The 17,071-nt window shown below is 33.8% G+C and overlaps 3 protein-coding genes across 4 annotated transcripts; 2 read left to right on the plus strand and 1 right to left on the minus strand.

Annotated features, from left to right (window-relative positions):
* Positions 1 to 1,964: 1,964 nt before the first annotated feature.
* On the plus strand, positions 1,965 to 6,481 carry LOC125815870 (protein DA1-like). Of its 2 annotated transcripts, XM_049495433.1 has the most exons (11): positions 1,965 to 2,031; positions 2,573 to 2,660; positions 2,840 to 2,921; positions 3,669 to 3,743; positions 4,105 to 4,174; positions 4,340 to 4,441; positions 4,726 to 4,929; positions 5,018 to 5,071; positions 5,276 to 5,385; positions 5,885 to 5,943; positions 6,160 to 6,481. In XM_049495433.1, the coding sequence occupies exons 1-11, from the start codon at positions 1,990 to 1,992 to the stop codon at positions 6,438 to 6,440; spliced, it is 1,167 nt and encodes a 388-aa protein (XP_049351390.1). In that variant the 5' UTR covers positions 1,965 to 1,989; the 3' UTR covers positions 6,441 to 6,481. The 2 variants fall into 2 exon arrangements, with proteins under 2 accessions (XP_049351390.1, XP_049351391.1); XM_049495434.1 differs by lacking the exon at positions 5,018 to 5,071 and having other exon boundaries at positions 1,982 to 2,031; positions 4,726 to 4,959.
* Positions 6,482 to 8,399: 1,918 nt separating this feature from the next.
* On the plus strand, positions 8,400 to 13,636 carry LOC125815869 (protein DA1-related 1-like). Its single transcript, XM_049495432.1, has 11 exons — positions 8,400 to 8,540; positions 8,657 to 8,750; positions 9,025 to 9,106; positions 9,341 to 9,415; positions 9,866 to 9,935; positions 10,067 to 10,168; positions 10,485 to 10,688; positions 10,779 to 10,832; positions 10,923 to 11,032; positions 13,126 to 13,184; positions 13,307 to 13,636. Exons 1-11 carry the CDS (start codon positions 8,499 to 8,501, stop codon positions 13,585 to 13,587), a joined length of 1,173 nt encoding a protein of 390 aa, XP_049351389.1. The 5' UTR covers positions 8,400 to 8,498; the 3' UTR covers positions 13,588 to 13,636.
* A 111-nt stretch (positions 13,637 to 13,747) lies between these two features.
* LOC125815704 (ubiquinol oxidase, mitochondrial) lies at positions 13,748 to 16,691 on the minus strand. The gene is made up of 4 exons (XM_049495243.1): positions 16,117 to 16,691; positions 15,158 to 15,286; positions 14,194 to 14,682; positions 13,748 to 14,052 (listed from the first exon to the last, which is right to left on the minus strand). The coding sequence occupies exons 1-4, from the start codon at positions 16,498 to 16,500 to the stop codon at positions 13,993 to 13,995; spliced, it is 1,062 nt and encodes a 353-aa protein (XP_049351200.1). The 5' UTR covers positions 16,501 to 16,691; the 3' UTR covers positions 13,748 to 13,992.
* Between the last annotated feature and the right edge of the window lie 380 nt (positions 16,692 to 17,071).

Below are 17,071 nucleotides of genomic sequence, written 5' to 3' on the forward strand. Positions count from 1 at the left end.
ATTTTCTTTTATAAAAATATATTTCATTTTTTTTCAAAACATTTCAAGGAGGAAGAATGACAATAAAATAAGAAAAGTTATTTAAGCTTGAAATCTCTTCGTGTTGTAGTACTATTAGATTTCTTTCTCCGTGGAATGAGTTTAAGTTTTGAAAAATGGTGGCTAAAATGTGGAAGAAGAGGAAAAAAATAAAATAAAAATAGGTTAAATATAAGCTCTCTACGTGCTGGTAAGGAATGTATCACACTCACTATGTTATGTCAATAAAAAATGTCAAAATAACACAGCGGGACATGATATGAGGTGTCTAAAGTGAACAAAGTCTAGTTGGAATGTCTAAGTGAAAATTAGTGTCAACTTTAGGGGCCACCGATATAATAAATTTTAAGAACAATTTATTTGTTTACAAAAATGTCCTTCATGAATGTAACAAGTAATGTATAAAAAAAGGTTTAAAGAGACATTTTTATCATTTACTTATTTTATTCCGAGATTACTATAACACCCAAGGGGAGAGATAACTTATCCCGATACTAATTATTAAATTCGAATAAGTTATCCAAAACGTACCAACCAAACATCAATAAAGTGATACTATAATTTAATCTCATGACTATTTGGTATTATCATTCACAGTTCACACCAAACAACCCCTTAAGTCTTAAGTTATACTCTGTTTCAAAGACTATTATTTAACAAAGATAAAATGGTAAATTCATTATATCAAATATTACTTTTTTAATAGATGAGACAAGTCAAAATTGACAAGTAAAAAGAGATGGAGGGATTACCTTTCAAATGTGGCGGAATCAAAATTTAAAGATATGAGCTAATTTTTTTAAAAAAATTAACAAGGTTTGTATTATCTTTTTTTCCTAACTTATTTGATTTGACACAATTTTTTTTTTTTTAAAATTACTTTTAAAAGTTATGGTTTAAATTACTCCCTCCGTCCCATTTTATGTGGCAACATTTGACCGGACACGGAGTTTAAGAAATAAATGAAGACTTTGAAATGTTTACCAAATTGTCCTTTAAAAAGTAGACTCTTTTTTCTCTCTCCTCATAAATGTATTGGAGTATTATTTTAAGATTAAGTGGGACCAACAAGGATAAAAGAGGAATTGTACCTTTATAAACTTACCATATAAGGAAATGTGACATTCTTTTTGGGACTGACCAAAAAGGAAATGGTGCCACATAAAATGGGACGGAGGGAGTATATATTAGTGTGACTGATCTAATATGGTTGCATCAATATTTAAGCCGATTTTGTTTTTATTAGGAAAAAAATGCCCTTTGCAAATTGACTATTTTATTTAAATTTTATATTTCTTACCTTCTTTTTTTTTTTAAAAGAAGAAAAGCTTTATATATTCAGAAATTTGATGCAACCATATTCGATCTTCTGCAAATGTAATGAGTAGGGACTTATTCCGATCAGGGGAAATAAGGATGCCACACTTGCGGATTTAGTTGATGTTATCAGCTGTATAGACCAGGATTTGATTAATTTTCTTGGACTTAGCTTGGTTTATTTGCTGGATTCCAATTGTTTTACTTACTGATCAGTTAAGTTTCCGAAGACTTGACTACAGAGTCAAAAGTCTAGGAAAATGATTTATCAATTGTTAGTATATTATAATGTTTCTGCAGACCAGAAACAGAGCACTTGATCAGTTTAGTTGCAACTTTTTTTTGTGTACCCCAATCTTTGTTGTTTTCTGGTAAGTGCCACCAACCGAATATTCATTAAATAAATTATTTCTAGGTAAACCATGTTTTAATATCCCTGTTAATTTGTTGTGTTTCTAACTTATGATTCAAACAATAGCCTATGCCGTTTGAAGTTTGGGGTCGTGTGCTCTGGTTAGTGATCATAGCTTCTATGTCCAGTGCTTTGTATTTTCCATTTTCTCCACCATGGATATTTCTTAGTATTAATATATGTTCATGTTTTGCAGCAGTATAATTTTTTGATCTTGAAAAATGTCTGCAAATAGATTCATGCTTGAAGGTCCTTCTTACCAGGTTTTATTGCTACTGTATTTGATAACTGCTTCTTAATGTCAATTACTAGGCTAGTAAGAAAAAAATGATTGTAAGTCCATATATACTAGCTTTAATCTTCGTGAGTGTTACATATCTTGCAATTTAAACTGGTAGTCAGGGGCAGATTTAGAGGGTTTATAAGGTATTTTTTTTATGTATATAAATAATTTTTTTATCCCTTGAATATAGATTAGCTTAAGTTCCAAGTTCAAATCAAATTTTCTTTTGATTCACCAACATGTTAATTATCTGACACAACTAAGCTTAGGGACCATTTATTATTTTTGCCATGTGGTTTTAGCTACATCAAGATCTGATTAAAAATCTGTTCTTTAGCCTTTAAGAAGCAACTATTCATTCACACGAGTACTTGATGAGATCGATTTTCTCATGATTTTCTATATCAAGGGGACATTTGTCACTTTTTCTTGAGAAGTTGTAAAGAAAACTGAGATTTTAAAGTTTTTGCCAATTCATTTCCTTAACACACAATTAATCCATTTGTAGAACTTGAATTCAGGATCAATTCTCAGAAGACGAGGATGAGGACGTGGTTCGTGCTATTGAACTCTCTCTTCAAGAATCAAAGGGAAAAGACATATATATAGGTAGTAAGCCAGCAAGGGTCATTAGTAATGTTGCCTTTTCATCTCACCTTTTTAAGCTTAATGTTGTCCTAGTAAGAAGTTTGTATTTTCACCTCTAGCCAATAATTTTCAAGATTTTGGAGCTTCACTGGGTTATTTTGCCAGTAGTCTCATATATAGATTTGGTCATTTATTGTCAGATTTGGAGTTTCACCAGAATGATGAAGTAGAAATACTTGCACAAGTGCTGGAAGAAAGCACATTATCTTATGCAGAATTGAGGTAAATATGGCCTGTGGTATCAAAATTCTCATTCCCTTACAAAATTCCTTCATATTAGTTAGACTTATCGTTATAATGAGAAATGAATATTTCCATATTCGGAGAAGGTTAGGCTTCACATAGACTTGGATATCTGACATAGTTTCGACAAAATTTAGAAAATAATGAGACCATTGCATGAATTTTACTCTTCATCAATCACTGTGCTACTCCTTAGCTGCTCCAATAATGAGCCTGTGAAGATGTTAAGTCTAATCAAGGTAGTGATCAAGATTTGAATGTATATCTGTCACTGCAAATTTATTTTTTTAAGTTGTCTTTGGTATGAAGGAAGCCATTTTCCGGGAAATATTTTCAGTGAACTGACCTAGTTTACGGAAGATGTTTTCCAGTGTTTGTCTACTGAAAAGAATGCTGATTCAAAGTCAGTATTATTAGCAAAACGGATACTTCAACCTGCTGAAAATATGCAATATTCCATCAAGTTCATGATATATTGTCTAGTTTCCTTTAGATTGCTGGAGGATCATGTCCCCTCTATGAGCACATGCAACGAAAAAGAATTACTGTTTTATACAGTAGTTCATCTTTTTTAACAAGGTTAAAAACTAGAATTACTGCTTCGTATAGTAATTTATCTTTGTACATAGTTACTCTATTTCTTACATCTTATTTACCTCCCTTTGTCTGCAAGCTGATTATGTTTAAGATCAGATATCTGTTTACTTAAGCTTTACGTCATTACAGCACTAGCACTGAAGGCAGCGAACTGAAATGGTGGAAACTATTCAAGGAGTTTAATCCATCTGTCCATACATCAAAGTAAGTGCAACACAATTCAAGTGTACGTTAGTACAGAAGTATTTATAATTAGGTCTTAATTATCTATGTGAAGAGAACAAAACCACACTTCTATTTGTTGATAAAGCTAATTTTCTACATATCAAAACTAATTCTCCTAATAACTAAATCCTTGAGAAGGTTGTTTTTCAATTTTAGAAATACTAGCAAGCAGTAGTATGAGAAAGTAAAAGCAGTTAATGATTAATTCACTCTATTACTATCTTTTTCTTTCCAGGTTTCAATACCATTATGTCATTCTGAAGTATCTTTTAGCTTGCTACTTTCTTCTTGCATTCCATTTAATCTAATTGGCATTGGTATGCTTTTTGTGATTTTGTAGGGGCACTTCTTGGTGGAGAAAGAGTAGAAAGCGGTGCAATACTCTTGTTTGTGATGTATGCGAGGAACAAGTATGTGTTCCTTTTTCTCAAATCTGTTTCCCTTTTTGCACTTTGTAATCAGTCCTTAGTTTATCCTTGTAAACTGTGAAGCTGATTACAAAATATCTGAATGAGTTAACTGATGCTTCTATTATGTTTGATTATTACCTTTTAACATCATAAGTCTTGGTACAGATTAGCTCGGAGTGGTTAAGGTGTGCCTACTGGGGCCAGACTGTCTGTAAAAAGCATATATCAGATGGAACTCCCTGCTGCTGTGCCTGTTCTAGATTTAAGGTTTGTAAACACCTTATATATATATATATATATATATATATTTATTTATTATTCGGTTGAAGATGTTCCTGTTGAATCTATGGTCAGTAATAAAATGAAGTAATGGATCAACAGACAGGAAATGAGGTGATATTAAGTAATTAGTTCAGTATAGCCCCTAGCATGTTTCAAAAACTGGGCTGAATACTGACCTCTCAATAATAGATGTCAAGTTAATCCTTTAAATTTCTTACAGTTGCTCAACTTATAACATGATAACTGAGAACTTACTCACCTGTTTGCAGATAGGAGACGTGAAGTATATCACTCTGAGTGATGGTCGACAACTTTGCCCTGATTGTCGTTATACAGCAGTGATGGATCCTGAAGACTGTAAGCCCCTTCTTGACGAAGTTCACAGATTTTTCAAAGGATTAAACATGAAAATCAGATATTACATTCCAATTCTGCTAGTTGACCAAGAAGAGATAATCAGAATCCATAAAAAGGTGTGTAGAACATGTGCCAACATTGGCAAGGTGAATTTATTTTTACTTTCATATTTGTTGTAGTGATAGCTTTTCGTTGATTTCATAGAGCATACTTGGCTCGACGATTTATGAGAAATTTGAACTGGACGCGGTAAATTATGTGAGTATATCTGTTTCTATTATAGATTTCTGTTAGATGGGTTGATATCTTCTGCAATATAATGTACCAATTTATACATTTTTATGGTTCCCAGTCTGGTGGATAAAAAATTTAAGCTTAATGAGTTCAGATTATTATATATTGCATCCACCTCCTTACACAATGATCTACTCTCTCATTTTGCATTAAATTCACTTACGCTAGGTTTCAAAATCAATACAAAGGGGTGAAAATGTTGAAGTGGTGAAAGAAGTAGAACAACTGCCTCCAGGACGCAAAGTGAGAGCAGTGCTGCTTTTATACGGCTTTCCAAAGTAAGCTTCTTCTAAACTTCTATACTTTCACATAAGTTGTTCTTCTGATGGATTTCGTTATAGAACTCCAAACAATTTTCATTTAGTAATTTTTATGAAGTAAATTGGAAAATATATGTCATTCTATTTATCTAGTTATAGAATACTTAGTATCACCATGAAGGAGAAATCTTAATCATTTAGCATTAAAGACTGAATATTTCCTGATTCACAGAGAAAAATCTGCATAACTAACCACCGTTTCCAGCTATTGTTTTTCTCCAAGGATTGGTTACTCTTCCCACGAGTCACCTAAATTGAGACATTAAGGAAATATTGAATGGTGATGAGTGGGGGTTGCAGATGTTGTGTGCTGTCCATATTCTACCATTAGTGGTCTGATTTTCTTGACTTAGATGGAAGTTGAGAATTCTCTTTAATTTGCATTCCAGTTTTAAAAGAATGTGTAACAAGTTCCCCACTTACAGTTTATGTATGCGTCAATGCTCTCTGTAAACAGGTTGGCCATCGGATCAACTTTGGCTCATGAACTGATGCATGCTTGGATGCGCGTTCAAGGTGGTTTCCAGCTTTTTACTATTGATGCATGTTGCTTTTTTCTTGTTCAAAGTAAAAAGAATTTGACCTTTATACACTTTACTAAAAATGTATAGAGATTTTAAACACCATCAAATTAAGTTGACCTACAACGCTAGATATAAGTTAAAATAATAATTTAGAGTATCAGTGTATATCACTCTAATCCAACTAAAACATTTCCTCTCATATTTATAGGCTATAGAGGACTGGCCCTAAACATTGCAGAAGGTCTTTCTCAGGTTATGGCTCACAAGTGGCTAGAATGGCAATCTTTCACCGGCAATGACTACATGAAGGGTACAAGTGAAAAAGCTCAGTTCTTGAGAAATTTGAAAGAATTTATGAAAGATGGAATAGAGAGAAGATATTCTGAGGCATATGGTCATGGATTTAGAGAAGCAAAATGGGCAGTTGAACGTTATGGTTTAATATACACACTCGAGCATATAGCTCGTAAGGGCAAGTTACCTGAATGACTTAATTCAGCAAAATGGGCAGTTGAACGTTATGGTTTAAGGTTCACACTCAAAAGCATATAAGCTCGTAAGGGCAAGTTACCTGAATGACTATCGAACCCTCACCAACAAGGTGAGAGTTCAGGTAGTCAACCAATTAAGCTACTAAGATTCTCCTAAATGACTTACTTCTCCGGGTGACATTATTAATTTTTGTGTTAATTCATTCATCATTGGGATGAAATTGATGGTTCTTGGACAAACATTTCTGTGAAAAACTTGTAATTTTTTGTAATTTTACTTTTGTGACTCCAAATTGAGGCCCTGAAATTACATGGGTAACACAAATAGTACATAGGGATAGTGACTTATTTTTCTTACAACTTTCTTGACTTTTAATATCACATTACTTGCTCGAATAATATTTGGATATTACTTTTAATCTTCACTTAAAAATAATAATCATAACAATCTTTGATTTGCTAACATTATTACCAATTTTTAATATATATTTTTACATAAGAATATTTTATATTTACTAACTAAACACCAAAAGTTTTTTATTTTTTATTTTTATCTTTGTTTATTTTTCTTTTATCTACTTTTAAGTTGTCATTATCATTATATTAGTGAGGAGTGCTCTTTTTTTTTTGTCTTTCCCTTAGTCCTTATGTTGTCATTATCAATTTATTTATTGGTCAGCCAACCCAAAATCGAGGCTTTTTTTCCCATTTGTTGGCTGTTGTTTTTCTCAAACTCACATTTTTCTACTAACGGGACCTTTACTTTCTGGAAATTCCTTCACAATTTCTCCATTAGATTCTTCAACATCACATTGACTTTTTGGCTCTACAAGCTATTCGACGAAAACTTGGATTATTTGTCGAATTCTATTAATACAGATTATCTATTAAGTTATTTCAAGAAAAAACAAATTTGACGGTAAATGGATAGCAAAAATTAATTAATAAGAATTATACAAACTAAACAAGTGAAATATCATCTCAAATGGTATAACCAAACACCAGCATTGGTACAATGTTACTAAGGTAAAAAGAATAAGAATGTATTAGCTAGTTTTCTTGCACAAATAAGTATAGTCCTGGTCAGTGGTAGATCCAATTTTTTTAAATCATTGGTGCTTAATTATTTTTAGTTCGGAAATTGTTACATAGAATGGGTGATCAGATAATATATTTTAATAAATTACTAAATTTTGTACATAGATAATAATGTTTGTCACAAAAGGCAGTGGTGCTTAAGCACCCATAATACATAGCATAGGTCTGCCACTAGTCCTAATAATTTCGAAGCTAAATACTTTATGCCATGTTTCTATGCTCTTTCATTAGGATTTTAATAAGTAGACATGAATTGGATAATATTTGAAAGTTGAAGTTGTGTTTGTGCTTGTATATCACTTGGGGAAAAAAGTTGGATACTTTGTGAGTGGGATAAAATTTCACTTGATAAAACCGTTTTTCAAATTAAAAAAACCCATCTGCAAAAACCAATCAAAAAATCATTATAACAAAAACCGAATAACATTTTGAAAATATTTCTTAAGAAAAGAAAACTCATGTCCATGCAGGCCAATACAATATTTTATTGAAGAAGTCTTTAAAAGTGTGATCTTTTTCTATTAATGAGGAATATAAAATCAGAAATATGAAATAGCACTTTCTTAACTAATTTCGTAAAAGCTTTTCGGAAAAAAAAACTTTCATGAAGACTTAACGACATTGTCAAAGTCTTCGTAAATTATTAATTAATTATGAATATTACACTATTTCTAAGGACAAGAAACAGGGCACGAAACTACCACTTGATATTGAGTTGCAACTTCTTTATATTCAACCAGCAGAATATTTGTTTTTTTCTTCCTGGTCAGTACAACCAACCGAATACTCCATTTTTAAAATTTTATATATTTCCAGGAAAACCATGTTTTAAAAGTTCTATAATTTTGACATATTCTCCTCCACCAATGGATATTTCTTATTAATATTAATGCATTTTCATGCTTTGCAGTAGCATTGATATATTTGTTTGAACTCAGAGGATTGATTGACCTCGAAAATGTATTCAAATAGATACCTGGATGAAGGTCCTTCTTATGAGGTATGGTTTTGTGTTTCACACTTCTATCAATCTCTTTCGTTATTATTATTATCATCATCATCATCATTTGATATGATTATTATCAGTTAAATCCATTTGAAAAAACTTGATTACAGAGTTACCACTTATCAGAAGATGAAAATGAGGATATGGTCCGTGCTATTGAATTCTCTCTTCAAGAATCAAAAGCAGAAGAAATATACCCAGGCGGTAAGAGTCCTTAATGAGGCAGCTTTTTTTTTTTAATCGAGAAGATCAATAGTATTTTCATTTATCCGATGCAGCCTTTTCATCTCACTATTTTAAGCTAAATTTCGTCCTAGTAAGAAGTTGGTAGATATGTTTAGCTCCAATAGGTTTAATTTCATGAGTTTTGAGCTTCACTTTGTTATTTTGGCAGAATTAAATGCTTAACAGAATTTTCTTACTTTCTTTAGGCAAGTAGTCTGATGTACACATTTGGTCACTTTTTTTAAAATCTCAGATACAGAGTATCCCCAGATTGATGAAGTAGAAGAACTTGCACAAGAGCTGGAAGAAACCACATTATCTTCTACAGACTTGAGGTTAATATGCCCTCTCATTCCCTGGTGCTTATAGGGGAAAATAAAAACCATTATCCACTGAGTTTTGAACTGTTCACCACTGGCTCCCAGGGATTTACTCAGTGAAAAATATATATATGGAAATGAATATTTTCATCTAGCATATCACACATATGTAATGTAATTGTCCTATTCATCTCCCTTTTTGTCGGGGGTTGATTAAGTTTAAGATCAGATTTGTTTACATCATTACAGCACCAGTACTGGAGGCAGAGAGCTGAAGTGGTGGAAACTTTTCAAGGAGTTAAATCCATTTGTCCATGCATCAAGGTAAGTGTAACACAATTCAAGTGCTTCTAGATAAGCAATGAATAAATTGTGCTCAGCTATACATGCAAAGTAAACAAAATTTAAGTCATGCTTCTGTTTGCTCTCTTGATAATTCTTCTAAGAACTAAATCCTTGAGAAATTCTTATCATTCTGCAGTATCTTTTGCCATGACTTTTTAAGCTTTCCATTTGATCATACTGACACCATCGGGATACTAATTCAGGAAGGAAAATTGATTAGGATTTGGTATTTGCAAGTTTACTTAATTCATGTCGAGTTAGGATTATGGTCCTGTTTTAAGTTAAAGCAGGTTTCATTCTAATATAACACAAGTGTTGCTAGCTATTTTTCAATTGTGGGAAATTGTGAAGAACTGTGGAGAGCATCAAAGATATATTCAGTTTATGAATAGAATATTTTTCTTTAGACACGTTTTTGTGATTTTGTAGGAGCACATCTTTCTGGAGAAAGAGTAGAAAGCGGTGCAATATTCTTGTTTGTGATGTTTGTGAAGAAGAGGTTTGTGTTCCCTTTCCTCCAATGTCCTTCCCTTTAGTCTTTCTTGAAATAATTTATCCTTGAAAGTTGTAACTGTGAAGATGATCAGAAAATAACTGAATGAGTTTACCTGATACTTATGTTTGGTACAGATTCGCTCGGATTGGTCAAGGTGTGCATACTGGGGCCAAACTTACTGTGAAAAGCATACATCTGATGGAACTCCTCAGTGCTGCAGCTGTTCAAGATTTAAGGTTTTTAAACCCCTTCTATAATGTTAGATTGAAGATGTTCCTGATTGAATCTATGCTCTAAAAAATGAAGGTCGATAATGAGCTAAACAGGAACCATTCAATAAGTATGAGAAAATTATTAAAAATGAAAATGCAAGATAATCTTTTTAAAGAAATCAACCACTAGCAATTGTATGATGAATATTCCTGAATAGCAAACATATACACAATGAGCTTTCTGGCTGAGACACTGGCTTTACGTTCAATGATAACAGATGGCATACAATTACTCAGCTTATAACATATGCTAACTGAGAACTTACTTACCTATTTGTAGATAGGAGACCTGAAGTATATCACTCTGAATGATGATCGGAAACTTTGCCCTGATTGTCATTATACAGCAGTGACAGATCCTGGAGTCTGTAAGCCCCTTCTTGATGAAGTACACAGATTTTTCAAAGGAATGAACATGAAAATCCGATATTACATTCCAATTCTGTTAGTTGATGAAAAAGAGATGAAAAAAAATGATCAAAAGGTAGGCAGAACAGGTGTTTACATTAGCAAGTGGAATTTTATTACTTCCATCACATTTTGTAGTATTAATAGTGCTTGGTTGGTTTCACAGACATCACTTGGCTTGACTGTCTATGATAAATCTGAATTGGAAGCCGTAACTTATGTGAGTACATTGGTTTCTATTATAGACTTCTCTTGCCTATGGTATGCAGTCATCTAGTCTCTCATGTTGCATTCGATTCACTCATGCTAGGTGTCAAGGTCAATACAGAAGGGTGAAAAAGTTAAAGTGGTGAAAGAAGTAGAGCATCTGGTTGAAGGACGCAAAGTGAAAGCAATGCTGCTTTTGTACGGCTTACCAAAGTAATCTTCTTATGAACTTCAATACTTTCACATACTCCTTGATGGATCTAGTATATAACTCCAAGCAATTGTCATCCAGTAATTTCTAGGAGAGTAAATAGGAAATATATCTCATGATCTTCATCTAGTTAGGATCAGCAAATAAGCAATTTCAGTTTTGAACAAGTCTTGAGCCTTGTTATATGCAATGAGGCATACCCAATAGGTTTATCTACAAACTATATACTGCTCACCAGATGCTACCAACTCACACTCTAGTTAATGAGATCCTCTTCAATACCACCTGAATTCTCTGTAAAAACAATTAGCGAGGAGTGAGACGCTAGCTCAGTGAGTAATAATACTTAACCACAACTATTTTAATGAGGGACAAGTCAGAAAACATGCTAGTGTAATAGTCATAATGATGAAACAATGCTCTTTCAGAAACAATAACAATATTCAATCTTAGGTGCCTCATATAAGCAAAATCAATGTAAATACCTAATAACAAACTCAGAAAAAGAACATTTTCATATCAAATCTTATAGCAGGGAGGTATCCAAGGATGAATCATGTAATCAGTGTGGCCTTCTCTTTAAGAAGTAACCAATAACAATGAACTCCTCATAAAAGAGTTTATTATTCATATCAGTAGATTCCTACTCGAGGGATATCAGTAACAGTATACTAGTTCTACCTTCCCACTAGCAAGGGCTTTATCAGTAATTAGAACTACAAGGTGCACCAGGTCTAACGAACCCGCCGTTAGCTACGGGATTCATCAAGGTCTACTCCCATTTATATTTTTCTTGTAATAAGTAAAAACAATTCAAAATCGAACAAAGCATTTAATTCTTATCAAATCATATCATTTCAAAGTTTAACAATCACCTGTCAAAATACTATTTCTCAAATAAGTGTAAAACCTTTTCAATATCAGTAATCATACCTTATAAGAATGAGATCATCTCAAATAATCTTTTCAGTATCATATCCAGTAAAAGACTTGTCCCACATGCAAGTTCAAAACATTCGATAACACATTTACTTTATAAACCATGTGAAAGTCATGCAAGTTATAAAACATCAATTGTGGTAAGATTACTACTCACAGTACTTGTGTTGAAGTACCAAATCTGTCACTTGGGCAATCTGTATGACTTCCTTCAATCAATCTATAATCACATCATATTGGTCTCGTAATACTTCCTTCGTTTAGGCTAATTCATACTAAATTCAGAATACCCAATCTTTGAGGTTTTATGATAGACTCTCAATCTGTCAATTTATATCAAATTGGTGCTTCAGATCCCACAAAACAGTCTCATTGTTGATTACTTCACCCTATAATAAACAAAACTAATGTCACTGTCCAGCAATTCTTCTTCGGTTATGCCGAACTACAAAAGTTTGGTCCAAACATTTAACATACTCTCTCAAACCGTAAGATAATAAGAGTTTAACGGATTCCTTTATTCCTTCTAAACCCATGTTTTTCAAACTCTCAGTTCTCAAATTTATAGTCAGGGAATATACAAATTCAATCTTTAAACTAAGTTAAGATACTTACCTTGAAATCCATACTTGAAATGGCAAGAGTTCCACTTCTTCTCCATTTAGTTATTTTTCTCTATTTTAATCGATTTCATGCTCCTTCACAGGAAGAGACTCCAAGAACGTACTCTTTCTTCCTTTTTTTTTTTTCAAGAGTTGCTGACAAAACTCTTAACTCCAATAATTTCTTTAGCTTAATTTAATTTTTCCCTTATTAGGTTTCTGATGGGCTAAGGACCATTTGATTTTTTTTAGCTAATGACTAATATGTCCTTGTTTAAAATATGGGATATTACAACCATTTACAGTTATTGTTCTTGCCTTAAGTAGTAGGTTCTTTCATGTTACTCATCCCACTATGTCACCTAAATTGGGATTGATGATGTCTATATTCTACCATTTTTGGTCAGTGATGTGTTTTGACTAATCGAAGTTAAGAAAAATGCTATGTTTTTTCCAAAGATAATTTGCTTCCAGTCTTTAAGAGGGGATATGTAAGATTGAAACAAGTTCCCCACTTAAATTTTATGGTATGCATAACTGGTCTTTGTAAACAGGTTGGACTTGGGAGCAACTTTGGCTCATGAAATGATGCACGCTTGGATGAAGATTGAAGGTGCTTTCCAGCTTTCTACAATAATATGTAGTTGGTTTTGTCTAATTTAAACTAAATATAATGGAAAATAAACTAGTGAACAGCATTCCTAATAAATCTGTCTTTTTCTCTATGATATATAGGGTATGAGCGGCTGTCCCTAAACATCGCAGAAGGTATTTGTGAAGTTATAGCTCACAAGTGGCTAGAATGGCAATCTTTTACTGGTGATGAAAACATAAAAGGTACAAGTGAAAAAGCTCAGTTCTTGAGAAATCTGAAAGAGTTTCTGAAAGACGGAATTGAAAAAAACCATTCCGAGGCATATGGTCATGGATTTAGAGAAGCAAAATGGGCAGTTGAACGTTATGGTTTAAGATGCACACTGGACCATATATCTCGTACAGGCAAGTTACCTGAGTGATTTAATTGCCTTTCTGCTTTAGAAGAACTTTACGTGCCATTCGTAGAATTTTGGAGATCCTGCCATTTTTCTGTGAATTTCTGGAGATATAGGTTTCCCAGCATGCGTGTCATAAAAGAAATCCATTAAATAATTTTTTTTGGATTAGGAATCATTTGCATTCCTATTAAGATTACAAAATTTGAAGAGCAAAAGCATTTATCATAAATACAACTATGCAGAGGATAGAACAGTAGTTTAATCCATACTTATGCTACTATTTGCTATTTGGGGATTTCATGACTAATTAGAAATGCCCCACTGAGACCCTACTTGTTTTGATTGGACCATGGTCTACAATATATATATATATATATATAGACACACAAAAAAAAAACACTATGCAAAGCAGACCAATATGAAGATTTAATGGTAACCAATAGGAGCAGCTGCCTCCTGCAATTTCTTTCCTTGATAATGGATATCCTGAATAGCATGAGCAATAACTAAATCAGTTGCATTAATAACTTTTGCACACAATGCAAACCGTAGATAAAATTGCCAGCTCAAAATGTGGAAATTTGCAATGATGTTTAAGATTGATCTACGAAAACAGAAGATTCTTACAGATGCGAAATGGTTAACATCTCTATGATGAGCTTCATCAGCACGGATGACAGTAATAACATCCTTTAGAGTTGCATCCTTAGGCAGTCTCCAGTAGTCAATTGCTATTGCAGGAGCAGGAACATTTTCAATTTCACCACGATCAATATCATTAAGATACAATGTATAAGAGTGTATAGCCTCCTCTTCCAGATAACCGACAACTCTGTGTGCAAGCTTGGGGGACAGCAAGTAAAGCACAAAGTAAAAATTGAAAAAGACTCCCTGCACAGCAATAACTAACAACCTCTCGTACCATTTAGGTTGTACTAGCTCCACCATAGTCATCAGATGCATTCTCTCATTCTCAGCTTCTTCAAGTAATGCTTTTATCCAACCACCACTTTGCTCGAACTTGCGCAACGACCTCAGATGTAACAGCATACCTCCCACCATTCCAGGTACACCTGCCACTGTTTCCAACATCATTGCACGACAACCATATTTTTTCTGCGATAGAAATCAGAGATTAGAATCAATGGTAACAATAATGTATTTTATATAAAAAACAACTCAAGGATTAATGTTGTAGTGTCCACGGCAGAGGAGTTTTTCTGTTTACACATATTTCCATTACTCTTAGGTAGTCCATGAAGAAATAACTGTTGTGATTTTGGCATGTGTTTCCTCTCGCTAAAAGATGTACCACTAGGGAAGGATGATGTAAAAGATGTCATCACATACGTTGATCACTTTGGTTACATTTATGAAGAAACCGAAGAACTAGCAGAAACAGAATCCATTTCTTAGCATTTCTATTCACCAAAAAAATTGCGGGTACAAGCAGTCGAGTAGTATGAACCTCATGGCGAAATCGAGACCAAGACGACATAGGAGAGCATGGTTTCTAAAGAAATAATACAAAATAGCCATTTTAAATTTGATTGGACAACATATTCCCTGCAAAGGTGAGTGGAAAGCAAACCTTAAAAAATAAATCAGTTGGAATCCTGAGAAGTTTCACCGTCCAATAAGCAACCTTATCAAGGAATGTCTTGGGCACATGGTGCTTGCTTAGATCGATCGACAAGTCAGCCTGATATGTCTCCCATGGCTACAAGCGGTAACAGAATATATATATATAAATTAATAATAAAAAAAAGACTTCCTTTTTCTTTTTGAGCAAGTAAAAAAAGACCTCTTAAACCAGGGACAAAGAAAAAAAGAAAAAGATCACAAGAAAGCTTCAATTAACATGTGCAAGATTCCCTAAATAATCTCCATATAAAGATCAGAATAGACAAAAGAAGAATGAAACAGCTCCAGCTACAACAGTGCTGTACTACTACTGAAACGTCACCCAACATTGAAATCTTAATAAGATTATCTTACTCCAACCCTCAAAGAGTAAATAATATCAGAAGCCCACAAATTTAGCTGCTAGGTTTTGGGATTGAGGTAGACTGAAGGTCCATTTTTATCCTGGTATCAAGAGTCACACAAGTCACAACTCTTAGTTTACCGATGTTAGACCCCAAGTTATATTGTCCATACTCCAAATGTCTAGTCTTGGCTGTGCGGGTGTTCGATGTCTGTTAAAGAATGACAAAAGTCACACATCGGTGGTTAATGAGATGAGTAGACTCCTTATAAGGCTTGGGAAATCCTCCTCCCTTTGAGCTAGCTTTTGGGGTGCGAGTTAGGCCTAAGACCTAATTTAACAATGTCCATATCGACTATGTAGTGTCAGTGTGTCACCAACCAGTGATGCATTCCACCAAGACATAAACCAGTAATTGAAACAGAGTAAACAGACATGAAAAGCAGGCAGAAAGAAAGCAGTAGTCATCCAGCTTTAATACCAGGAAATTAAAGCTCTATCTAGAAGAACCTCCGAATTATTGCCTGCTATGTGTACCCATACTGATAAAATAATTCACATACCATGAAGCAGTTCCAAGGCCACACGGAGCCATCTTCTTTCGTAATTTTTGGCCTGGAGACTCCCCAATAGCTGGAAAGAGCTACTTTGTCTTCCCCTTCCATTTTCTCCACAGAATCACCACTCAATTTCTCGTCCTCCTTCCTCACCGCAGAGGACGTCGTTGAATTCTTCGATGGCGGTTCACTAGTGGAGCACATCATCCTCCACCACTGACCAGAGAATCTCAGCCTCTGGCTACTCATCATCACAACTGACTCACTACTCGGCCTATGAACTTCTCTGAACACTACCGCCGCCGCCGCAGACTCAGACGATATGCAACGGTTACAGGTACCGCCAGAAACTAACCGCCTCATAACCGACCTCACCAGCAACTGATTCATCTTTCCGATAATCAAAGCTGTGATACACCGAAACTGGAAGAGTGATTATTTGTTTAGTGATAAAAGAAGCGGTTAACTCGGAGACACTCCTAGAGCAGAGCATGGTAAAGGTGTCCGTTAGACTTCAACTGGGAGGTTAAAATTGTCAGACAAGTACAAATCTGTATGCAAAAGCGAACGTGGACCTTTACCGAGGAAAGAAACGTTGAGTAATAATCATCACATTGGATTTTGTCATGCCCTCAATTTATTAGTATTTATTTTAATCTGTTTGTTAATTTTTATTAGTGGATTAACGTGTTTGGATAATATAAAAAAATATTTTAAATAAAAATAAAATGAGAATTTGAACCTTAAATGACGAAATCTTTAGATTTTACCTTTTCTATTACTTTATATTACTTTGACGTAGTCATTTTGATAGTGGAAACAATTACTTCAGTCCAAAATACAATTCAAGGAATTAGGTTAGGTAGGACCATGTATATATGAAAAATATAATAAAACCGGAAAAAAGCAGTGAACCGGAAGAAACTGAGAGTGGAGAATCGGACGGTTCTCTATTTGGGCC

The sequence above is a fragment of the Solanum verrucosum genome, unplaced genomic scaffold (assembly GCF_900185275.1).
Source record: "Solanum verrucosum unplaced genomic scaffold, falcon-dt-bn FXZP01000261.1, whole genome shotgun sequence".
NCBI lineage: Eukaryota > Viridiplantae > Streptophyta > Magnoliopsida > Solanales > Solanaceae > Solanum > Solanum verrucosum.

Bases quoted from the DNA above. Each gene is read 5' to 3' on its own strand.
- LOC125815870 (XM_049495433.1), top strand. From the start codon at position 1,990: ATGTCTGCAAATAGATTCATGCTTGAAGGTCCTTCTTACCAG. The intron at 4,930-5,017 runs GTGTGTAGAACA...TTGATTTCATAG, and splicing joins TAATCAGAATCCATAAAAAG to AGCATACTTGGCTCGACGAT. The intron at 5,072-5,275 runs GTGAGTATATCT...CACTTACGCTAG, and splicing joins AACTGGACGCGGTAAATTAT to GTTTCAAAATCAATACAAAG.
- LOC125815704 (XM_049495243.1), bottom strand. From the start codon at position 16,500: ATGAATCAGTTGCTGGTGAGGTCGGTTATGAGGCGGTTAGTTTCTGGC. The intron at 14,683-15,157 runs GTTTGCTTTCCA...TTTCTATCGCAG, and splicing joins CAACTGATTTATTTTTTAAG to AAAAAATATGGTTGTCGTGC. The intron at 14,053-14,193 runs GTAAGAATCTTC...CATGCTATTCAG, and splicing joins ATGTTAACCATTTCGCATCT to GATATCCATTATCAAGGAAA.
- LOC125815869 (XM_049495432.1), top strand. From the start codon at position 8,499: ATGTATTCAAATAGATACCTGGATGAAGGTCCTTCTTATGAG. The intron at 8,541-8,656 runs GTATGGTTTTGT...ACTTGATTACAG, and splicing joins ATGAAGGTCCTTCTTATGAG to AGTTACCACTTATCAGAAGA. The intron at 10,689-10,778 runs GTAGGCAGAACA...TTGGTTTCACAG, and splicing joins TGAAAAAAAATGATCAAAAG to ACATCACTTGGCTTGACTGT.